The sequence below is a fragment of the Enoplosus armatus genome, chromosome 18, assembly GCF_043641665.1.
Source record: "Enoplosus armatus isolate fEnoArm2 chromosome 18, fEnoArm2.hap1, whole genome shotgun sequence".
Classification (NCBI taxonomy): Eukaryota; Metazoa; Chordata; class Actinopteri; order Centrarchiformes; family Enoplosidae; genus Enoplosus; species Enoplosus armatus.
Window position 1 is genome coordinate 17,337,978 of NC_092197.1, and position 22,279 is coordinate 17,360,256.

At 42.6% G+C, this 22,279-nt stretch overlaps 1 protein-coding gene across 1 annotated transcript in view; it reads right to left on the reverse strand.

The window, feature by feature from the left end:
* Positions 1 to 22,279, reverse strand: part of whrna (whirlin a) — a 117,813-nt gene that overhangs the window by 3,446 nt on the left and 92,088 nt on the right. The window contains exons 6-12 of the mRNA XM_070924836.1: positions 11,904 to 12,116; positions 10,797 to 11,018; positions 10,409 to 10,441; positions 7,081 to 7,155; positions 4,936 to 5,515; positions 3,855 to 4,021; positions 2,124 to 2,246 (exon numbers count right to left, since the gene is read on the reverse strand). Coding sequence (XP_070780937.1) covers positions 2,124 to 2,246; positions 3,855 to 4,021; positions 4,936 to 5,515; positions 7,081 to 7,155; positions 10,409 to 10,441; positions 10,797 to 11,018; positions 11,904 to 12,116 — 1,413 coding nt within the window. The remainder of the gene's footprint in view (positions 1 to 2,123; positions 2,247 to 3,854; positions 4,022 to 4,935; positions 5,516 to 7,080; positions 7,156 to 10,408; positions 10,442 to 10,796; positions 11,019 to 11,903; positions 12,117 to 22,279) is intronic.

Genomic DNA, 22,279 nt, shown 5'->3' on the forward strand with positions numbered 1-22,279 from the left:
GTGCCTTGCTCAAGGGCCTAATAACATTGAGTTAGCTTTCCCCAGGGGACAGAGACAAAGTTTTCACAGCTCACTTTTTCCACCTTGAAAGCTGAACGTGCACTGCTGTAGCAAGTGACCTCGAGGCTGCCATGTTATTAATGTCTCTAAATAACTGTGAAGCTACACAGTGTTATTGTTCAGGGATGTAGCAGCGGTGTCATGTAACTTGTGGCTTTGTCTCGCTTGTGATCGATTGGGGTTTGCACCTCAGCGAGCCGAAGTTGGAAAGAAATCCACGCAATTTCAAAAATGTGGAGCCGTAATTAGAGACCCAGCAATAATTTTAACCTGATTAAAATTTCAATCTACTTGCCTGAATGGTCTGAATTAACTTTAACTCTGCGCATGCATTGAATTTGAACCTCGTTTCAGCTGCTCTGGACCTCCTCATGTCTTTGTCCCTAAAAACCAAAGCCACAGTGAGAGAGCACCGACTTCCTCTGCTGTTAGCCACTGGAGTCAGCTGCCTTTTTATTTTTATTAGTCTCTTACACTGTGAGGCTGAGAGGGATTGATAAGATGTCGAACTATTTCAGTGGCTTCATTTCTCCAACACAACTTTCTTTCCTGACTTGCACATCAGCGTGGCAATCGAATGAGTGTACGAAAAGCTGCAGTGCTGGCCTTCTTGAAAAGTGACAAGCCACAGTTTGTCTCTTTTCTTCCAACAGTTTCATGGTTTCATTTTTTGTTTTTGTGATAAACAGGATACATTTATTCAAAAATGTGCTGGAAACTTGAGCTGGTTATCTCTTTAACTGATGTGCTCTCCTGGAAAGCTGAGCTTCAAGAGTCTTTACTAGCACTCAAGCGCACAGGCACTTTAATACCACAAATGCTTTCATCAAATGTTTACCATCTTATCTTTAAGTCTGTGATTTTCCTCTTCATTTAAGAGCTGGTGCTTTGTTATCATTGAGTGAATGGAGCTAAGAAACAGCGAGGGAACATATAATAATGTAGCAAAGAATATAGCTCCGATATAAAATAGTAGTAAGGTGTGCTCTTGCTTCAGGAGACAAAAACAGAAGGACATACATCAGATATAAAAGTTTAAAAGGAGGAGTACTTAATAGCCGATCTTCCTGCATTGTTTGGGGATTTGTGGCACTGATGGGAACAACTGCAGTTTGGGAATAAAAACCTGTTTGTTTACCCAAACGTTGCATCCACCCACAACACCAGACCTCCACTTCCTCATCTGCACAAATCCTCCTCATTAACATCACTCTCCCTTCTCTTGCATCCTTCACTCACACTTGCCTTTCCTCTTTTGATTTTGAATGTGCTGATTTCCAATCCTTTTATCCCTCCCCTCGCAATCAGCTGCCCTTTTTCATTTCAATCACCACCTCTGTGGAGTGGGAGGCCGAGAGACAGCTTTGAACAGGGCGTGGACGGCAGTCTGTAGCCGCTCGCTGCTCTGATCTTTAAATTGTAACTCCCTGGTTCTCTGTGGTTAGGATATGATTAGTGCTACAGATAGTCCTGAGCTAATGCGAGGCTCCGTTGACTTGCAAATTACCATGGCAGGCAGATATATGCACACCCAGTCAAAGTAATAGCTTTCTCCGGAGTGTGACTAACCTCGTTTCTACAGTCAATATTTGAATTTCACTCTGCGTAACCAATACAGACATGCTGCAAATGTAACATATGCAACTTCATTCAGCCTCATCATTAAACCTAACATTAAGATATCTGAACTGAGCCTAATGTTTAGCTTTTGCATAAAAGGTGCTCTATAATCTCTGCCTTCGTCAAGGCCATTAATGTTGAAATCATCTTGTGAGAGCCCCGACGAGGACTAAATTAGCAGGAATCTCAGTGTGAGTTCAGCTGCAGTGTGAATCCATATAAAACCTGAAAGGACATCAAATCCCACCTGGAAGGTGGACGCGTGGCATCTTTGTAGAGAGTAAAAGAAAAGCACCCAGGATATAATAAACACAGGCAATAACACGAGGAGAATATTCACCAACATGGAGCTGGCTGCATGTTAATAAGGATACTGGGTTAAGTAGAGGAGAGCCAGAGTGGGGTGTTATTTTAAACATTGTTTTGTTTTCTTCCTGACTCACCTGTATTGTGACAATTCGTGGCAGCGGCTGGCGAGTGTTGGCTCCACCTTCAATGGCAATACCCAGGGTGCTGGCACTCTTTGCCACCCTCACTAGTGTAGAAGTGGGCTCCAGCAGCCCCGGCTACAGTAAAGGAGAAATAGGAGCGTGAGTTATAATGTACGAGGATCATTATTTATGCATGTTTATAAACCTGAATATATTCATAACATTACACAACCTCCCTCTGTCTGCTTCCCCTCTGTGCCACTAAGCATACATATTTTGTTGTGCATTTGTTTATCCGAGGAAGAGCTTTGTTTCTGAGCACATAAGCTCGAGAGTCTGCCCAGTGGATTTACACATTCATAAAGGCCATGACTCTATATCAACATGTACATATTCAATCCTGGTGATATATTCACGGATGAGCAATCGTGTTTACCAGCTTCACAAGTCAGACGACAAAAGAAACAACCATTTTTAGAGCAACTTTACGCTCTTCTCACTTCATCTATGTAATTGTTTTCTATTATTTATTCACCCTCATGTCGGCTCTCATAATTGTTCCCTTTCACTGGCTAAAGGGGTTTCTTTCATCTGTATGTTAATCTGAAACGTGTTCCTGGGGTTTTATGTCCAGATCCTAATAAAATGGCAAATGGTGGCCCAGTGGGTTAACTGCAGCATTCATAGTTCAATTCCAGTCCCCGGCAATTTCATTGTTGCCTATCATACCCACATCCCTCTGTGCCCCATGAATAACAAACAAAGGCAAAATGGCCCTTAACTTACTGCTGTACTGGATAGTACAATTCTAAAGCTGCAACAACAGTAGACGCCCATTTATCTTAGACTATAGATAGACTATTATCAATAAAGGCGATAAATTATTACATCTTCCTATTCTATTTAGGGATGTTTTTCTTAGCACAATCTTGCTTGATACTCATGAACCAACCTAAGGTAAACGCCTCGCTCCTTAGCAATGAAATGCAGCTTCTTACGATACGAAGCCGGTTCAACCTTCGCATTTTCGTTCTGAAAACTCCAATCTAAAACCTCAACCCTGAATCTAACAGCCCTCTCATAATAAACTATCGCCCTACTTCAATCCTTACTTTTTATTCCTTCCATCAACCAATAAGAACCAGAGAGCGAGTTTCATTGCGCTACACCGCAGTGAGGGATGAAATAACATGTGCATGTGACTGAATGGATGACATGAGTGAGACATTAACAAATGAGTGAAACAAAGGAAACAGTCTGTGTGAGCAAACAGAGGGAGGAGAGAAGAGATCACAGTTAGGATTCAGAACAGATCCTGGACGCAATAAAAGTAACTGTAACTCTTGGTTTGCTTTTCAGCTGACGCACGCACGCACGCACACACACACACACGTTTATACACAGTGACATAATAATGCATCCCCTTACCCCTAAGCTTTCACTAAAACTAAATCTAACCTTAAGCCTAAAACCGAGTACCAACCCTCAAACACCCTGTCGAAGAAGCGACGATGTCCGCACTTTCAAAAATGTCCACTTTCCTAAAATGTCCTCACTTTCTTGAAATACCAAACTTCCAAAACTCTCCGTCAAATTGGACCTCACAAAGACAGAAATACAATGGCACACACACCTAATTAATTCATTGATTAATTGAATACACTTCTCATTCCTCAGAGCCTGACAACGACTCCACTCATCCATCCATGTTTGGATCACAGCTGTTCTGAATCACCGCCTCACCGGTTTGGAGGGGTTGTCCCCCCCGCCCCCCTGGGTGTCTCGGGGGTGGCGCGTGCGTGAGGAATGGGGGCTGCTGTCTTTGCTGATGTGTCCTGACTCAGCTATGTCCACCCCGCTGTCCTCACTGAGGGTCTGGCCGCTGTCTGACAGCTGAGACAGGGCGCCACCTGCGGGTACACAGGTAGACGTGATACATTGTTTGGCCTTTAAATCTTATTGAATGAAAGCATTCCGACACTTTTATCTTTATTAGCTTCACACTTTCCCTCTAACTTTGAGAACTGTCTTGAGTTTAGTGGAATATTGAAACAATATTTAGTTTAAGATGTTGTCAAGTTAAACTGCACGGCAAAAAACAAACAAACAAAAAACAACCAATATATTTAGATTTGCTCTGAAAAGGATCAGATTTTAAGAATTAACACAAGATTAAAAGCTTATTAAGATTAGTGATGTTTTGCATGAAGTGGCAATCGTACACAGTGTTCTGGGTAATTGCTCATTTTAGCACATTAAGCCCAAGTAAATACATATTTGGACAGATTATACATATGATATTTATACACATCTTCTTCATGACTGGAACTGCACATTTCCTAATTTTTGCACTGACAGTGACAATTAGCAAGCCTCAGACCTTGGCCCGTATCATTGAATGAATCCCCACTGCAGCATCTAATCTGAACGTTTCATAATCACTACCAATACTAATAAAAATTATTCCAAAGCTTCTATGTATATACATCATCAGAAAATTACAATTATGATTAATTATTTATGTCATTTATGAAGCAAAAATGCAAAATGCTGCTGCTTGTCTATCAGGTTGACTGCAATTTGAGCTCTGGGATATGGTGATGGGCATTTTTCACTATTATTATTATCATTTCACTACATTTTACAAAGTAGATGAGTAACCAATTACTTTAAAGAAATATGTTATAGATTAATCAATAATTTAAAATAATTAAGTAGTTGCAGCCCTAAATGTGCATGTTATTAATTTGAGGACACAAATGACAGAAATATGACCCTTGATGTCGGGTCCGCACATTTTACTTGCGGAGCTCCATGTTCTCACCTCGAGCTTGGGGCAGCGGCCGCACCTCGTTGACGTCGGGCTCTGCGTTGGGCCTGTGAACCTCCACCGTAACAAACTGTTGTTTAGTGCCAGGAGAGGAGGCTTTGGACATGGACACTGGCTTAAGGGGCAGAGAAGGGGGCGGAGGAGGAGGAGCAGGGAGTGGAGGTGGAGGTGGAGGTGAGGGAGAGGGGGCAGCGGGTTTGGTGCTTCTGCCGGGGGACTGGACCCTGGGGAAAGGGCCGATGTTGTGCTGGGTGACCATAGACAACTGAGCAGCTGCTATTTGTTCTTTCTTGGAAGGTACAGACGGGTTTCTCTTTCGGACGACCGCGTAGTCCCGAGACGGGTCCCTGGGATGCTCTCGTTTGTGGTGTATGGAGGGCGAGGCGGGGGCGTGTCCTGGCTCTCTGCTGTGGTTGTGAGAGGCCGGGGCCGTGAAGTACAAGCCTGAGTGGGAGGACTCGGACGAGGGGCATTTGTTGAGCTGATCTCGTCTACTTGGGTGCCTATGCACCCCTGGAGGGGGCGGAGGCTTGAAGGAGGGGGGGGATTCAGCTGTGGTGGACTGTACTTCGTCCTGAAGTGAGAGGATATTTTCATCACTGATTAGGGGTGTAACAATGTGTTATGGCACAATAAACTGCAATACAAAATGGGACCATCCTGTATGCATTAACACCATTAAGGTTTCACCATTAAGATTGTTAAATTGGGATTTGTGGCAAAATTAGGAGTTTTGAGAATGTAACTCCAGTTTCTCCAGAGGTGTCATGTACTCTTCACTTTAGTCCCTTCACACCTTTTCTCACTTACCCCTAGTTGTCTTTACAGTTTTGGTTTTATTTGACCAGGATTTGAGATACACCTCCGAGATTTCTGCTGCCACACCCGTACAACCGAGGTGAATGGAGTTTAATTTGTGGTGGTTACAGCATTGGAAAAATTAATTTTAAAGATTCAATAGCAATGTCCCAATTGCTCTGGATAATCCAAATAAAACACTGTTACCAGTTTCACTCTAACTACCTTCTACTGAAGAAATACTATGAAAACTGTTCACAGCGACAACAGGGACACTTAGTTTGGAAATACAAGCTGTTATTGAATTTTTCAATGCTGTGAGCACCACAAACAAAATGGTCGGTTTGGTAATTTGGGTGAAACAAAAAATTGCAGATTTTACAATAAATAAGGAATTTTACAGTCACAGCTTGTGTTTAACTACCAACTAGCCTGTATTGTGTGTTGTACTGAAAAATGAGCTGGCTGTAGGGTTACACCCCTAATATGTAACATACAGAGGGAGTACATTAAAATAAAACTGTCTGTATTGTTTCCGAACGATTCTCACCAATTTTCACTCACACAACTGTGTTAGACACCTGTTTAACCACCAGCTTTAGTGACAATAATGCTTCCAACCCGTGGTGAACACGTCGCTGCTTGTCAGTTTGGTCCCGCCGGTATCCTGTGTTTTATGGTAAGAGTGCTCAGACACAAACTGAACAGTGGAATGAACAACACTGAGACATGAGTGGCTCACCAGCGTATGGAAAGAAACATAAAATGAGCGTAAAGGAAAGTTTACAAAAGAAAAGTAAGGCATGATTTGAGTGGCAAGGCAGCCTTGACAGACTAAAAGCTTTCTCCTCTACCTCCCTCTTGTCCCTTGCTGTTCAGAACAACCCTCTAGATATCTCTTGTTGCTTTGGAAACTGCAATATATATATTTTGTAACCATAAAGTGCAACAGTAAGCCCTTCCTTCTTGCAGTGATGGAGAGGAAGGAGGAGAATGGGACGTGCCAGGTGGCATGTAGTGATCAGCTTCTGCTCTGCTCTTTCCACACAACAAAGGAAAGATGAAGAAAGGCAACACAGGCACTTACTCTCACAAAGCTCTACTTCTCTTTCTTTCTCTCACTCTCATTTGGTGCAAACACTTGTTCCTCTCCACCTCAGTCTACAATACAAAGCCTGCATGTCAGCCACGCACCTCCATCTGTCTCTACCTCTTCTCCCCTCCCCTTTTTAAAAAAAACACATTTTCTTCCCACCCCTCCTCACTCCTCCCCAGTGCCGCATCCATCCTTATCAGGCCAAAGCAGGGGCTGTGCCTGCCTGCCCGGTCCGCCAGGCTCACCAGAGAGATGTCGGTCAGCAGCGTGTTCAGACTCTCCGGAGGATGTTCCTCATTACTCTCCACCACGCTGTCGTTCTGTGAGACGCAGGAAAGAAGTGGAGGAGGGGGGGCGTGAGATGAACGAGAGCAAAGACAGAAAAACAGAGAGGGAGAGAGATTAACGTGTGAGAGAGAGCTTGTGAGCAGATGTTAAACACAGATGTGTGTTTGTCCCAAAACAAATGCCAAATTAGATTTTGGTGGATGTTCCACGTCTCCTAGAAAAAAAGGGAAAGACGTCAGTGTCTGTTTGCATTTGCTTGTCAATCTCAAAGTTTAAAAGAAAGGCAAGCAAATAAGGCACACACACACACACACACACACACACACACACACACACAAACACAGATATCATGCCTTCTTCCACGAGCTAAACACACATGCTGTGAAATCGATAAAGAACCATCAACTCAGTTCAAAGCAGGATTTGGCTGCTCAATCCCACCGGCGTGGCGGAGAGGAGGTAATTTGCGGCAGATCTGTGAGTGATTTGAGAGCAGAGGAGCCGAGTTCAGAGAAACGTTGCCCTTCATTTAACTCTGCCACTAAACCAAAACAAAAGCCCCATCAATTCAGCTTAATTACCCCACGTTGCCGCACGGGGAGCACTTAAAGACAATTTATTCATCACAAGAGTCAATCGACTTTCTACATGCAGAGACGCTGCTCTGCACTGTAAGCACTCAGAGCACGCTGGGTTTGTGCTTATGTACGATCCTGTTCATCCACAGTTACCATCCATAGAGTGTGTGTGTGTGTGTGTGTGTGTGTGTGTGTGTGTGTGTGTGTGTGTAAGCATGTGTATCTCAGTCTGCCCAGGAATCATATTAGGCAATTCTGCGAAATATTTACATTTACATCCAAGCAAATGCAGGAAGTAGCGTGTATGCAGTGTGGTGAAAACTAACAGTATGGAGGTGGCCTGTCACCTGGTGCTGCTGCTGGGATCAGACAAAACTATTTCACTGTATTTGTTATTGCGGAAAACAACTGATTCTGCATCTGTGACACCTCACTACGGAGAGGCGAGCATGTCACAATTTTTACCCCTTCTCTTGCCTAACAGAGGGAATTTAAGGCGCCATGATGATGATGACCTAAACTAACACGGTGACCATCTTTACAGACGAATGTTGTGCAATCTAGACGGAAGACACTGAGCTGGGCTGAACTTGCAGCTCCGACTCGTTTTCTATGAGAAGCAGCAAATCACTGGAGTGGGACCATGACAGGATCCCAGATGTTAAACTGCAGCAACAGTTGTGATTACAGACACTACTGATCTGCCCACAGACGGATGACAGTGGAAGGTGTTTTGTGGCACCTGGCTTGGTCTGGGCATGGCTGCGTTCTCAACTAAAATAGAACTGTGTTAAAAAGTGGTGAGACCAAATTTTACATTTTACAGCGGTATCTTGCATGAATTTCATCTGATTTGGTCCATTTGAAGACAGCCTGCAACACAGAAGTCTTGTGTGCTTTCACAACCTGTCTTACATAATTAATGCGTAAAGTAATGTTTCTTGTAATCTGTAATCTGAGGTTTTGCAGAATCACCCAACAGCAACATTGTGTTTGGCCAGCGAGTGAGTATTGCTGCTAATGTGTGTGTGTGTGTTGTGTGTGTTTGTGTACAGTATGTGTGTGCGCACATGCATTGGTATGCAGTTAACTATATACCTGGCTTTGATTGTGGTTCAGAAATCCAGTGTTGTTATCCTCCCAAACCCACCCAGCTCTCTAATCTGCTTAACACAGCAGTGGTAGCAGTCACCCATGGGTCCAAAACAGCACAAATAGACACATACATACACACAAGAAAAATACAGATCAACACACACTCTCTCTCTCACACGTAAATGTCGCTTCTCGGCAGACAGACAGAGAAAACCCATCAGAGGCATCTGAATGGGAAGGACTGTTTGGTGGAAAAATCTGCAGACAGTTAACAGCTTATCTCCACTGTGTGTGTGTGTGTGTGTGTGTGTGTGTGTGTGCGCGCATAAGTGTGTGGACATCTGTGCACTCTTCGTTTGGTTGTGGATGACACATTTACTACATGCTAACACATTTGGTTTTGAATAGTTGGCACAGACTACACATATGATTAGAAACATCAAAAGAGCAGATGGGGAGGGGCGGTCGGGGCAATTGTCTCCCAATTTCAAATAAATCCCAATCAAATAAAAATGTAAAAAGTGAGAATCCGATGTGCTTCACTTTGAAGGGCTAAAGCCAAGTTACCGTGCTTTGCTGTAGTGAAGAAGCATTGAGTTACATGTCTGGAACAGTAGTTTCCCCTCAGGAGTGGCTGCAGTATGTTATTATAAAACTGTACATTAGGCTGAATGTAATGTGTCTTTCCACCTGTTTTTGTGCACATGAAAGAGAACAGAATGGAAAGCAAGCCTTCCTCTCTATCGCTATAGTAGCCGATACAAAAACACTGTATTCATACAAAAACACAAATGTGTCTTCGACAGGAAGAAGGAATAGTGACAATGAATCAATTGCATATAATACTCAAGGTAAAATATACTAAAAGGGTAGCAAAAATGCCCTGACACATCAGTTACTGCAGTTCAATTAATTAGCCTGTCATCTTGTATATATGATTTTTTTCTTTATGCTCAAAACCGTGCAACATTTTCACAGAAACATAACTAATCTTCATGGTTTTACTGATTTTCACTGAAAAATATTGTTTTCAAAGGATCATTTTTAGGACCAATCATTTTAATAAAATGTCCACACACACCAAAAAGTTTCCTGCTGCAAGAGGACACTGATCACAGAAGTTTACAGTAAACACGCTCCTTTTGTGATGGACACAGCTCAGAAAAGTTTAATAAAATAAATCAAAATAAATAATGACACTGAAGAGAGAATGGGGGTAGGGAATGCTAATGAGCCCCTGGGTGAATTGTTTTCTGGGCAAAATTATTATTATTATTATTAACAAACAAGGCACATACACTTTGTGAAAATACATTTTTAATGTATTTATCGGAATAAAGCTCTTTGAGAAGAAACACCAGCTGAGACTCTGTGAACACGGTCTGTTAGGACTGTAGGGAGACACATCACTTTCTATAAAAGCACGACGCGTCCAAATCAAGAAAACAAGACAGAAGAAAAACACTGCAAACAAATTCACTGCAAAACCACAGACCAAGGTGAGAGTCAGAGTGTATGTTCGTGTGTCTGGTACACATCTTTGTTTAGTGTGTGTCCTGCATGTGTGGATTTGTGTTGGAAAGCATTCATCTCTATCAGCAGCGATTCCTACCTCCATCATATCTATCAGCCAGAGCAGCCTCTCCTACGGAGGGTGAGGTGGGAGTGAGGGGGGTTATTGAGGTGGGAGAAAAACACAACCTATCAAAAATCAGCCCAAAGACTCAATCTCAACAGGCAGGCACTGAAACATGTCGCTGTTCATCCTGACACAGAAGGAACCATTCACAATCCAAACAGACGGAGGTCCATCCATCAAAATGATGTGTACCAGAACGAAATCTCAAATAAAGCAAAACATGGACTATTAATTTTAAGCAGAGAGAGAGCTAAAGAGAGCTAACATGTTCACCCCAAAAACATCCACATCTGGACACACACTGTATGTTTCCACACACACAATATTCCCAAATGAAATAGAAAAGGAGCAACTGCCCTACCCGTGCAGAGCTGAGGGTGGTGTTGGTCATGAAGCTGGCGGAGGACGAGGTCAGGGTGTCGGGGTACGACACCATGGACAGGGAGTCCGGCTGGAGTGCCGAGGCGCCAGCTGTCCCCTGTCGCGCCTTTAAGGCCTGAATTTCACGTCGCAGCACCAGCCCGTCAAAGTGCTCCAGGTCCTGTGGGGTGACCAGGCCTCGCACCTCTGACAGCAGAGAGAACTGAGAGGAGGAAGGCACAGAGGAGGAGAAACAAGAGAGGGGGGGGGGGGCAATGGTGTGATGTAGCAGACTTGGGTGAGTTGCACCAACAAAGATGGAGCCTAAAGTAGGGTTGAATCACTGTCACAATTCTGCTGCACCTTTAAACCTCATTTTAAACTGAACTGGTTTTGTTTAAAATGTTTGTCTTTTTTTTTGTTGTTGATGTTTTTAATACAAATGTGACTGCTTGAGGAAGTAGCAGTGATGATTTATGGGCTTTTGTCATAAATCTGGAGCTCATTCATTTTGGCCTAAACTGTACTAATTTTGGCTTCCTCATCATCATTCATCATCATTAAACTGAGCTTTACTCATTCATGGGCAATGCTGGTAAGATAGAGTTTAAATTTCCCACAAAACTCTTATTTTAGAAAAAAAAAATAAACCAAAAAGAAGTTGTACAGCAGCTGTAAATACAACACAAGGCAGCTGGGAAAGCTTTTTGTAGGTGTATCATACAGCAGTGTACTTGAGAAACTGGAAATGAAATGCCTTTGATTTATTGTGGGGTTTTTTTTTTACAAGGTGAACTACTGTAGACTGTGAGAAAATCAAGAGACTTTTAAGAGCCGGGGAGGAAGGAAAAACAAAAACACAACCGTAAGCATCGGCAGAGAGGCCTGGGCATAAATCTCACAAGGGCTCAGAAAGCTTCGATTCAAATCTCGCAGCAATCACACACACACACACTCACACACACACACACACACACACACACACACACACACACACACACACACACACACACGGACCGCACAGGAGTGCAGAGTCGTGCATAGAAGAAATGGATTCTCTTTTGATCTTTTTCCTTTTCTTTCTCACACAAGCCTCCTCGGCCTTCACCTTTGCGTGCGTGTTGAGCAGCTCGAACAGCGCCACCACTAGCTGCTCCACACCGATGTGTCCGTCCCGGTACTCCTCCACGTAGTAGCCCATGGTTTGCCGCTCCGCCTCGGTCAGCAAGTGGCGCGCCTGCTCCTCCAGCATGGCCCGCGACTGGTTCACCAGGCTGGACAGGGTCACCTGTGAGCCCGCCACGCCTTTATAAAACCCAGGCTGGTGTAGACGGAGGAGGAGGACGAGAAAAAGACAAGAGATGGAGAAGACTTTTAAAAAAAATTTGTCACTTTGAAATGTATTTTTAATTTATTTATTGTTTTTATTTTTTTTTTCTATTTTTTTGGGTGATGGAGTGAGAGAAAAAGGACAGTGAGGAAGAAAAGCAAAGAGGTGAAGAACAGGTCAGGGAGAGGAATGGCAGTAGCTGTAATAGTGTAGAGATAAAGGGAGAGGTGGTGAGGATGAGGGTTTTGAAAAGGATGAGGAAGGGATGGAGAAGTGAAGAGGAAGAGGGCGGAAAGGAGGAGTGAAAATGAGAAAAGAATGAGGAGAACAAGGCCAAGAAAAGAAAGAGGGTTAGGAGTGAAGAGTGATTGTGGAGTAGGAGGGTGAAGGAGACGGTTGTGAGGAAGATTGGGAAAGGAGGAGGAAAGATTGGCAATGGAGGGGCAGGGAAGCAAAAGTGAGGGAGGTGGAGTTTGATGGAGAAGATGGAGAGGAGGAGGATGTGGAGGAAGATTTAGATGTTGAGCGTGACTGGAGGAGAAAACCGCGAGGACGACGGCAGTTGATGAAGGAGGAGGAGAACCCAGGAAGGGAAGGAGGAAGAAGTGATGGATTGGGAAGAAAGAGGGGAGATAGAGGGGGATAACCGCAAAGACCCCTACGTGACGGAGGAGCAGGAGGAGGGTTAGAGAGGAGACAAAGGCAGGAAACCGATCAGGGCGGACAGAAAAAGACCAAGAACATAAATTACACCCACATACACTGAACTAACCATCAGTCTTCTCATCCCAGATGTATAAATTATCATCCTTCTTCCTCTTCCTGCTCTCCCACCATCATCCATTATCATGAATGCTTTGCGGCGCTCACACCACAGCTTGCAGCAAGGCTGCAGAAACTGTGCCGCTCACACACGTGGGTGTTTTTTGTTTTTGCTTGTACAGCTTTCATATCTGTCTCCGGTGTGCCAGCTGGCTTCTCTGCCAATCAGAGGGACAACACTCTGGCACTTCAGAAACTGATGAGCTGCCAATATCACTTCTCCGCTCCGTATCTGCTCCTTTTTTCTGCTCCCTGCCTGTTCCTCCTCTTTCCTCAGTTATCTGCTCGCTAGCATGCAGCTTCTCTTTAATTAACTCCTTAATCAAAGACACCACTTCAAAGTCACAGCTTCGGGGTCTGTGTCTGCCTGCGTTTGTACAAGACGGAAACAGGAGGAAGAAACAGGCCCGGCGCCGTCTTCCCCTCCTCCTCCTCCTCCTCCTCCCTCACTCACTCACTCTCTTGCCTTCCCCTCATCCTCAACTCTTGCCCATACTCGTCCATCTGTATCATCAGCAGTAGTTGTCCCAGTGTCCCGCTCTGAGCAGAGCCAAAAACTGTTTAATGCCCAAGGTGAACTCTGTCGCTACCCTGCCTGAATCTTAATCACCTCAATGCTTACCACAAAAATTTCTCTAAAGCATCCGTGTCCCGGTTACATAACTCAAGGGTGGCGCGGAGTGAACCGGTGGGAACACACGAGCCATGTGAGCAGTCAGTCTTTCTCTGGGAGTCGTATTAGAGGGCACATTGGCACTTGAGGGAGCTAATGAAATCGGTCGTCACTCAACTGGAGTGGAACACCTGCAGTCTCCTGCTAATGAGGTGTGCTCGAGAAGGCGATGCCCGAGGACGGGGAGAGGGCGCTTCTACTGTTAAGAGCACGATTGTACAGTTAATGGACATCCGGTGACGCCGGTCCGTTTTTTTGGACCCGGTCCATCTCTGAGGTCACTCTCTGGCTGGGCTCGTTAAATGCCAGATAAGCAGATTGGCCCTTTTATCGCAGTGACCAACAACAACAATGACCACCGTCAAGATCCAATCGATAAAGAGCAAATCAAATAAAGCCGGATCAAAAACTGGGCGAGTTAAGACCTGGAAATGTCACATGCCTTATCTCTGCTATAGACTGCGTTTAACGATACAAAGAGTAGAAAAAGAGATAAAGCTGAGATAAAGTACAAAAATCTATTAGAATTTTTTCCCCCCCAATTGATATGAGACTGTTCTCCTCTGTGTTTTGTTGAATCACACCTCCATTAGTCTCAACATTAACTTCCGGGACACAAAAAAGCACTCCATCCCTGCACTCTAGTGCAGTCAGGGTCGCACTGTACAGCAGACTGTACCTTACTTATCTGTAAACATGGCCCAGAATATCTCATCTAATGACTTTTATGCAAAGGCTTCCTGAAAAACAACAAGCAAATGGCTGGCTGAGTCGCTGAAGAGGCCTGCATGGTCGTCAGGAACCTCTTTGTAACGACAACAAAAAAAAACCAATTGGATGACTAACCCTGCTGGATTCAAGGAGGTTTCTAAAATAAAAAGCGACTCTGCTGGGATAAATAGATCTGCTCTGTGGTTTAAAAAACGGTCTGCAGCAAATCAGAGAAACAAGCGGGAGACTTCTTAACAGCCTGAACTATTGTTGATAAACTGTTTTCTACCCAAGCCTGTCTCCTTTATTTATTACTATCTATGTTTTTTACATTACCTAATCACTACCTGGGTTATTTTTGCAGGTAATGTTTTTTTAAGTGAACAGAGCGCAATATTTATCTAGTGGTCGGGTTTTCCTCATTATGTTAATAAAAACGTAATCCTAGTGGCATTACCTTTCTCTCAAAACGTAATTACTGTTGCAAATGAGTTGTATATAAACATAATTTCTGGGAGACAGGGTTGTTTCAACTGTGTCAGGGCCACTGAGAATTCTCCATTCTGATTGGCTGGAAGGTGTGGATTAACTTTAAGTAACCAGACATATGCCGCCGGTGTTTAATTGCAGTTCTTAATGAAAGCTGCAGCATTAAACTGTAGGTGAACACAGCAACAGTGAGGCTTAGTTAAAACCATGTTATTCTCATTGACAACAATGCAAACATGTCATTTCAAATGTGTTTGGTATTTGCATGAATCTGGACATCCAAATCAACTAACAGAGGACAGAGGACTGTTGAATGCTAACATAAGCTACGGTAAAGTAGGTTAACCTGCAGGGCTGGACCAGAGAGGTCATGGGACCAAAACTGCACAGAAAATATAGAGATGTTGCAGAAGTTGCAGGAGATGAGGAGAGAGCTATGTAAGTTCTCTCTGCTGGAAAGCCACTTTAAATCATACTGTTTAGCAGAATGCAGCTCTTTCGTCTATTCTCAAGATTGGGAACAATCAATAAAACCCCTCCCAAAAACTTGTCAGGATTTTAAAACTCCGAGCTCTGAACCTCTTCTTGTTTAGACAAATGTTGCCTGGCGACGTAAACAGCAGGAATTCTGGGGCTCACAATGTTTAAAACAGAAAAACACAAACAAAATTAGCTCTATGTGTAACTGAATGAATTATATTTCTAATTTGGTTACATTGGCAACCTGGTATAAGCAGGATAATATAATTCCTCACATAAGTTTATAGGTTTTGGGATTGTTGACAAGCAACATGTGCTCAGTCTTAGTACCCTTGGTGAGCATTATTTTCATTATTATCATTAGTAAGCAAATCAATTAATGAAAATAAAATAAAGCTAATAACAATAGAAAATCATTAAAAAGTAGAATAATATAAAAAACTGTTATGCTATATTTGTTTAGCAAACTACAACTATCACTTGGACTGTAACTGTATGTGTGATCGAGAAATCTGTTGAGTTCATTCTTGACCTCTGAAATAGTATTTCTGGAAACATAATCTTAACTCAAGGTTCACTTTCCAGAGCTTTCAACAGCATCTCACGGTCTTAATCAGTGGCTGGAGTGTGCTCAGTTGTCATGGAGATGGCTCAGTGTCCAGTCAGTGGACGGCCAGAAAAAAGGAAAATAATCACAAAAGATGAAGATGCACAACAGCGACTCTGAGTGTTTAAACAAATAAGTGACTGTGTGGCACTGAAGTCTTTTATTATCACACCTGACTCCAGAGACCATCTTTGAAGACAGCAGGCGTTACGATCTCTCCCTCCCCTCATGGACCACCTGTTGACCACCATGTGACCAAAGTTTCATACAACTGAGCCATCAATACAATTCTAAAGTGAAGATCTCTCACAACCCTGCACTGGCTCTGTGTTTGTACACACAATGAGGACATTATCTTTCTCGCAGGGTGTTTAAGCCCTTTTCTCTGAAAATGAAAACAGGATGAGGGAAAATCATCAAAAAGAAAGAAGAGGAAAGATTGCCATGCCAACGCTATAAAAATCGATTGCACATTTTGGTGGCACAGATTGTGTCTGACCTCTCAGGGCAGATCTTGGTATTAAAACCTGAGTCCTCCAGAGAGAACAAGAGTGCCTCTGCCATGTTGTAATATTACCAATAAATTACCTTCTCAATTTCATCACCGATTCCCAGCAGACAGAAGTTTAAGGTCAATATGTAAACTTTATGAGGGTCTCTGCAAACCCAGGAAGTTATGACAACTGGCATATTTACTACACCACTGGCACTCTCCACAATGAAGCTGACAGACAACTATATTCCCTCTGATTTAATCCCACTGCGAGATATAATGCTCCTCCATCAGATGGAGAAATAAAGAGTCCATCGTTGATAAAAGTAACCATAAAAGATAAAAAATGTGCGTTCAAGCCGTGGAGTCAGATCTCGTCCACTGCCAAGAAGTGAAATCGATGCTTCTCTTATCGCAGTTTAGGACTGCTAATCAGCTTCATCAGGGTGAGGGATGGTGGCCGCTTATCACTGCAACAGTTTCTCTCAACCCTCTGTGCTTCAAGTGTGTGTGTGTGTGTGTGTGTGTGTGTGTTATTTTGCCCAGAGCAGCCACATCAGCTAAATTCTTTCATGCAAATCATATTAGCAGCAACAGAATCAATATCTGTGATGTTTTAGGCGATTACCTGATGCTCTCAGATGACTGATGACTCACATGACGTTATGGTTATAGGACAGTATGTCGTACCACAATGCATCTCTGCTGATAATGAATGATAACATTTATTACACATCTGATTGAACACAATTGACATGAACATTCACAGATTGGCATTTATATTATTATAGTTTTATGCAACTTATGTTTAATGAGTGAAATGATTTAATTAAAAATATTAAAAAACTACATCCTGTTTAATTTAATGTTTTACATACAGCTGCAGATTGCACATTTCAAGCACCAGTTAGTTAAAGCAGAACTATTTAGGTAAGATATGCTTGATAATTGAATAAGTCTTCATTAAGAAAGCAGCCTTGGACCGGATGGTTCCATATAACATGCACAAAATGTCTTTGCAGGACATCCAATAGTTGGATGTCCTGCAAAGATCTGGACTTTCAGTCTGGACCAAAGTGATGGACCGACTGATGGAAAAACTGGACTGCATGCATAACAAGACTTGATACTACATCAAGGACCTGTACAGGACTGCCATAAACTTGTAATGAATGTAATCTCACTGAGGCCATATATAGCACACACACAAGCAGTAAATGGGAAAAATGAGAATGAGAATAGTGCACTTTGGAAACTTTCGAGATACTTGCGTTGAAACAATCTACCAGTTCTCCAAAATATGAAATTGAATGATAACTTCAGACAACTCCCTCTGAGAAATACAAGAAGCTTGTCTTGTTATGGTCACAAACCTGCTACGTCACCAAGATGGCCCCCAAGCGAACCAACAACTCTTTGCTTTTACAGGCTCTATAAATCCTCATCAGGATCACTGTCAAAGCATTTATAAAGTATTCATATTACTCCTGAGTTTTCTGCTCTTTGGTTCAGTCCATGACGAGCTGTGTGCAGACGTATTTCAGCTGCAGGCTTCAGATTGCTGCTGCAGTCGTCTTGGTCCTATCAATGTGTATCAGTGAAGAAAAGGAGCGACTGGTTGACAGGCAGGATCTGTTGGTTTTGAAATCACACTCTTCTAGGAATCCCTGAAGCAGAACCAGCTTATGGCTGGCAGAGCGGAAACCTGGATATCTATAATCTTGTTTTTATGTATATATGGAGAAATACATCAAACAGGCTGCTCCTGTAGATGTCTTCATTTCTGAAACCACATCAATTCCCTCACCAGTCTGTCCACGAAAAAGCCGCCCAAACATACAGCATGCCATGGTTACTGTGTCACAGGTTTGTTTTACCGGTTCAAGACAGCTCAATGTATCAACTTCAGAATCAGAATCAGAATCAGAAACTGTTTATTGCCAAGTAACATACATTACAAGGAATTTGCTGTGGTCTGAAGGTGCTATTGTTTTGATAACAAATAAGTAGAATATAAAAGCTAAAATAAGAATAAGAATAAAAATAAAAATAAAAATAAGATAAGATAAATAACAACAGTGCAGTGACCAGAATAAAGTAAAGTGTCCAGGTAAGGTTTCCAGTAGGGGGTGGGTGCGTTAATGTAACGCAGTGGGGACAGGGGTGATGTACGTTAATATAACGTATAAGTAGTGTTTGTGTTCGGGGGGGGGTCAATGTAAGTTCGTCAGGTTGACTGCAGAGGGGAAGAAACTGTTTTTGTGGCGGAGGGGAGGGGGTCGAACAGATGGTGTCCGGGGTGTCTTTGTGTTTGATATCCGTGTCTTTCCTTGGCATGCTCAAACCGTAAGAAGAGCTTCTCTTTACATGGACTAATGGTCGGCTCTCCATACTATAACCTGACATACAGTGAGTGTTGTAAAATCTTGCTGGTGTTGATTTTGTTGTAAGACAACTTAAAATGATCCTATTTCCCATACTTGTAGTATCACGCCTCTATGCAAAGCCTGTTTCATAGTAAATGTATCCTGCTTCACAATAAACATCCTCATCTCATTACATGCAAATAAAGGAGAACTGCCATCAGCTGATTTTATGTAGCCCTTGCATGTCTGTACAATGTGGAGAATCTGCACAAAGTATTGAATGCGCCTTAACTGACACTTAACTGTGTGTATGACAGAGCATGTTGTTAGGGAGGTTGATCCCAGATGGGCTCCCCTATCTGGTTTGATGATCTTCATTTGCAAATGATTGATGAAAAATGAGTCGAGTGACAGAACGTCACAACAGCCAGAACGCTGCCTCGCTAGATGGAGAAAAATCCTCCCAGAAGCTGCTTTTGGTGAGTACTTATTTTTTGAGCTGGATTTGGATTTGAGTGGCACAATTTACACCTCACCGGAGTGTGTTTATTTATATTCCGTTCACGCCCATGGGTTTCATTCAGCCATTATTCACAAAATGTCTATTTCCTTTAATTCAGCCTCAACCTTGCTTTTCTTTGCAAGTGGTGGGAATCCAACTCCATTTGTATTGTTGGTTGCTCATGCTGTTTTGTAAAACCTCTGGAAAACACAATGAATACATCATGAATTGTTTACGCTAGCATACAGCGGTGTCCAAAAGTTCCTTCGCTGCTGCAGAACAGAAGAGTGAGAGAATTACATTTGTCTTGTTTGCCAGATAGCTTTGGGAAGCATCCGTTTTCAAAGCTGCAGGATTTATCTTGATGACATCTGGAGGTTCAGCTCGCTGGCTTTCAGTTTTGAGTTTATCTTTGAACAGTTCATCTTTGAATGGCTTCAGGTTTGAGCAAGACCTTTTCAAGCCCTTCAGTTTGCTTGTGCGCGATTACTGTATGTGCACTCCTGCTAACCAATCTAAGATTCATGTTGTTATTTCTCGTTTATTGCTTTCATTGACAGTACATCTGTTGCTTCTCAACCCAGTGGTGGAATGTAGCTAAATACATCTACTCAAATTCTGTACTTAAATACAAATTCAATTTACTTGTACTTTACTTGAGTATTTCCATGTAATTATTTAACATATCTAATCTTTATACTTTTACCCCACTTCATCTCAGGGGCAAATATTGTACTTTTTTTATTCCAGGACATTTGTCTGAGAGCTTTAGTTACAAGTTACTTTTCAGATTACAATTTTTCTTATCCTTCCTGTCCAGTGAAAACCATGTATCTCTAAATTTGGTGATTTTTAATTTAAATGTGATAAACTCAAGGATTCTCCAACTTCTTAAGCTAAATTAACTATATAAAAACCACCTTGGATTAGCTGGAAAATGCAGCACAACAAAGCTGAAAACTGGGCTGTTTTTCTGAGCTCATGAAAAGTTGACTTTTTAGAGATACGCGGTTCTCACAGGACAGCGACGCAACGAATATGATGATCTTAAACAACATGATGCATTGCTGTAGATTTAACTATCCAACAGTATAAGCAGTTAAATGAGTTCAACCACTACATCTACAGCAGTAAAATGTAACGTGCACATTAATGCATCATATGTGATAGTAAAACACCATTTTACGGCACAATGAGTACTTTAACTTTTGGTACTTGAAGTACATTTTGCTGATAATACTTGCATACTTCTACTTAAGTAAGGCTTTCAATGCAGGACTTTTACTTTAGTGGAGTATTTGGATCTGAATACTTCTCCCACCGCTGTCTCAACTTACTAAAATCCTGGTGTACCTTTAAATTTAAGAGATCACAGGCTCCAATAGGCAAATCAGGCGTGACTGACAGAAGCTATATTTACCCTTGTTATTTGTTATACATTTTGTTGTCTCGCAAACAACATTCATTTGGTCTAGATCAGGGCCCAAATGGGGTCAGGGCAGAATTAATGATTGAGAATTGCTTTGTCCTTAATTAATTAGCTTATCGGTCTGGCTTGGCCTTTGGGCTGCAATTACAGGATGGAGGCAGGGGGTGTGGGGGGTGGTGGCTTTGGAGGGACAGGCGATGTGACCGCCGGGATGCGCTGAATCTACAGGCACCGGCCGAGAAAGACAACAAGAGATGTTCGAAGATGAACACAAACCTCTGAGCTTGTTGAAGTAGCACAATCACCGGCGGATCGTTCTGAGAGATTAATATTTATGCTGAGGACGTGTTGACACAGTGTGAGGTTAGCAGTGGGGGTAGACTCTAACAGGGGCTCTCTGGCTGACATGGAGGAGCAGCAGGGCTGTAAATTATCACCTCCTTCCCTGCTGCCTAGCCCTAAAGCCCTGCTGCTACATATCTTTCCCTCTTAATGCCCTCTCTCTCCTTCTGTTTGTGTCTGTGTGAGTGTCTCTCTCTCATACACACACACTATCATGCATACACATTCGAACACAAAGCACAAAGCAGCAGCCAGTCCACCTACAAGCACTACAAGTGGTTTTATTCTCAACATTTCTTTATTTTCGGCACCTTTTATGCCTTCGAAGAGCAGTTGGTGTTCTTACGAGCCTCTTAGAGATTTGTAGAGCTGCTGTAGCATAGACCGATGTTACAGCAGGGCTTTGTGTTTTTATATTAAAGCACCTGAGGACTTAGATACAAAACATGGCCAAAAGTATGCGGACACCCAAATGTTAGACCCATAGACATTCCATAAACATGTGCAGTGTTTGCAGTCGGGCATTGCATCCAGTCAAGTTCTACACCAAACTGAGCAAACCATTTCTTTACGGACCTGGCACTCTCATGTCCTAATGTTTTGGGCCATAGTGTATTTCATTTTAACAGTCCTTAATTATAGACGAATAAACAAAAACTAAATTCTGATTGGTGTTTGAAAATAACCTTTTCCAACACAGTCTAGGGTACAGACCAACACACAATAATAAATCTCTCATGTGAAATAACCAATATGGTTTTACGTTTGTCAGATAATAGTGTGCTCATTGCTCAGAGTAAGAAGCTGATTAAGAAAATGGAAATGCATGCAAACGTGTATGCGTACGGACTTAGAGGTGCACGCACGCGCGCACACACACACACACACACACACACACACACACACACAATATGATTCCCATCGCTTAGTATTGTTTGGGAGATCAAAAGACCCCATCTAATAACATGTATTTCATCAAGGTCAGTCTATATAGGACAGGGATTTGAAATAGAGACACAGCATGGTTCAAACAGCATGATACAAGACCAACAATATCATAGTGTTGACACCTTGTAATAACAGTCAGTATCAAAATCATGCTGTACAGGGATTGTAGAGGGCAGTGGAGCAGGTAAAACTGGTTTAACCCATAAGAACCCAGACCCATTTCCCCTCAGAGGACAATTATGGGGAATACACCACAGACCAAGTGGACCACATTGAAGACATTTCTGATGGG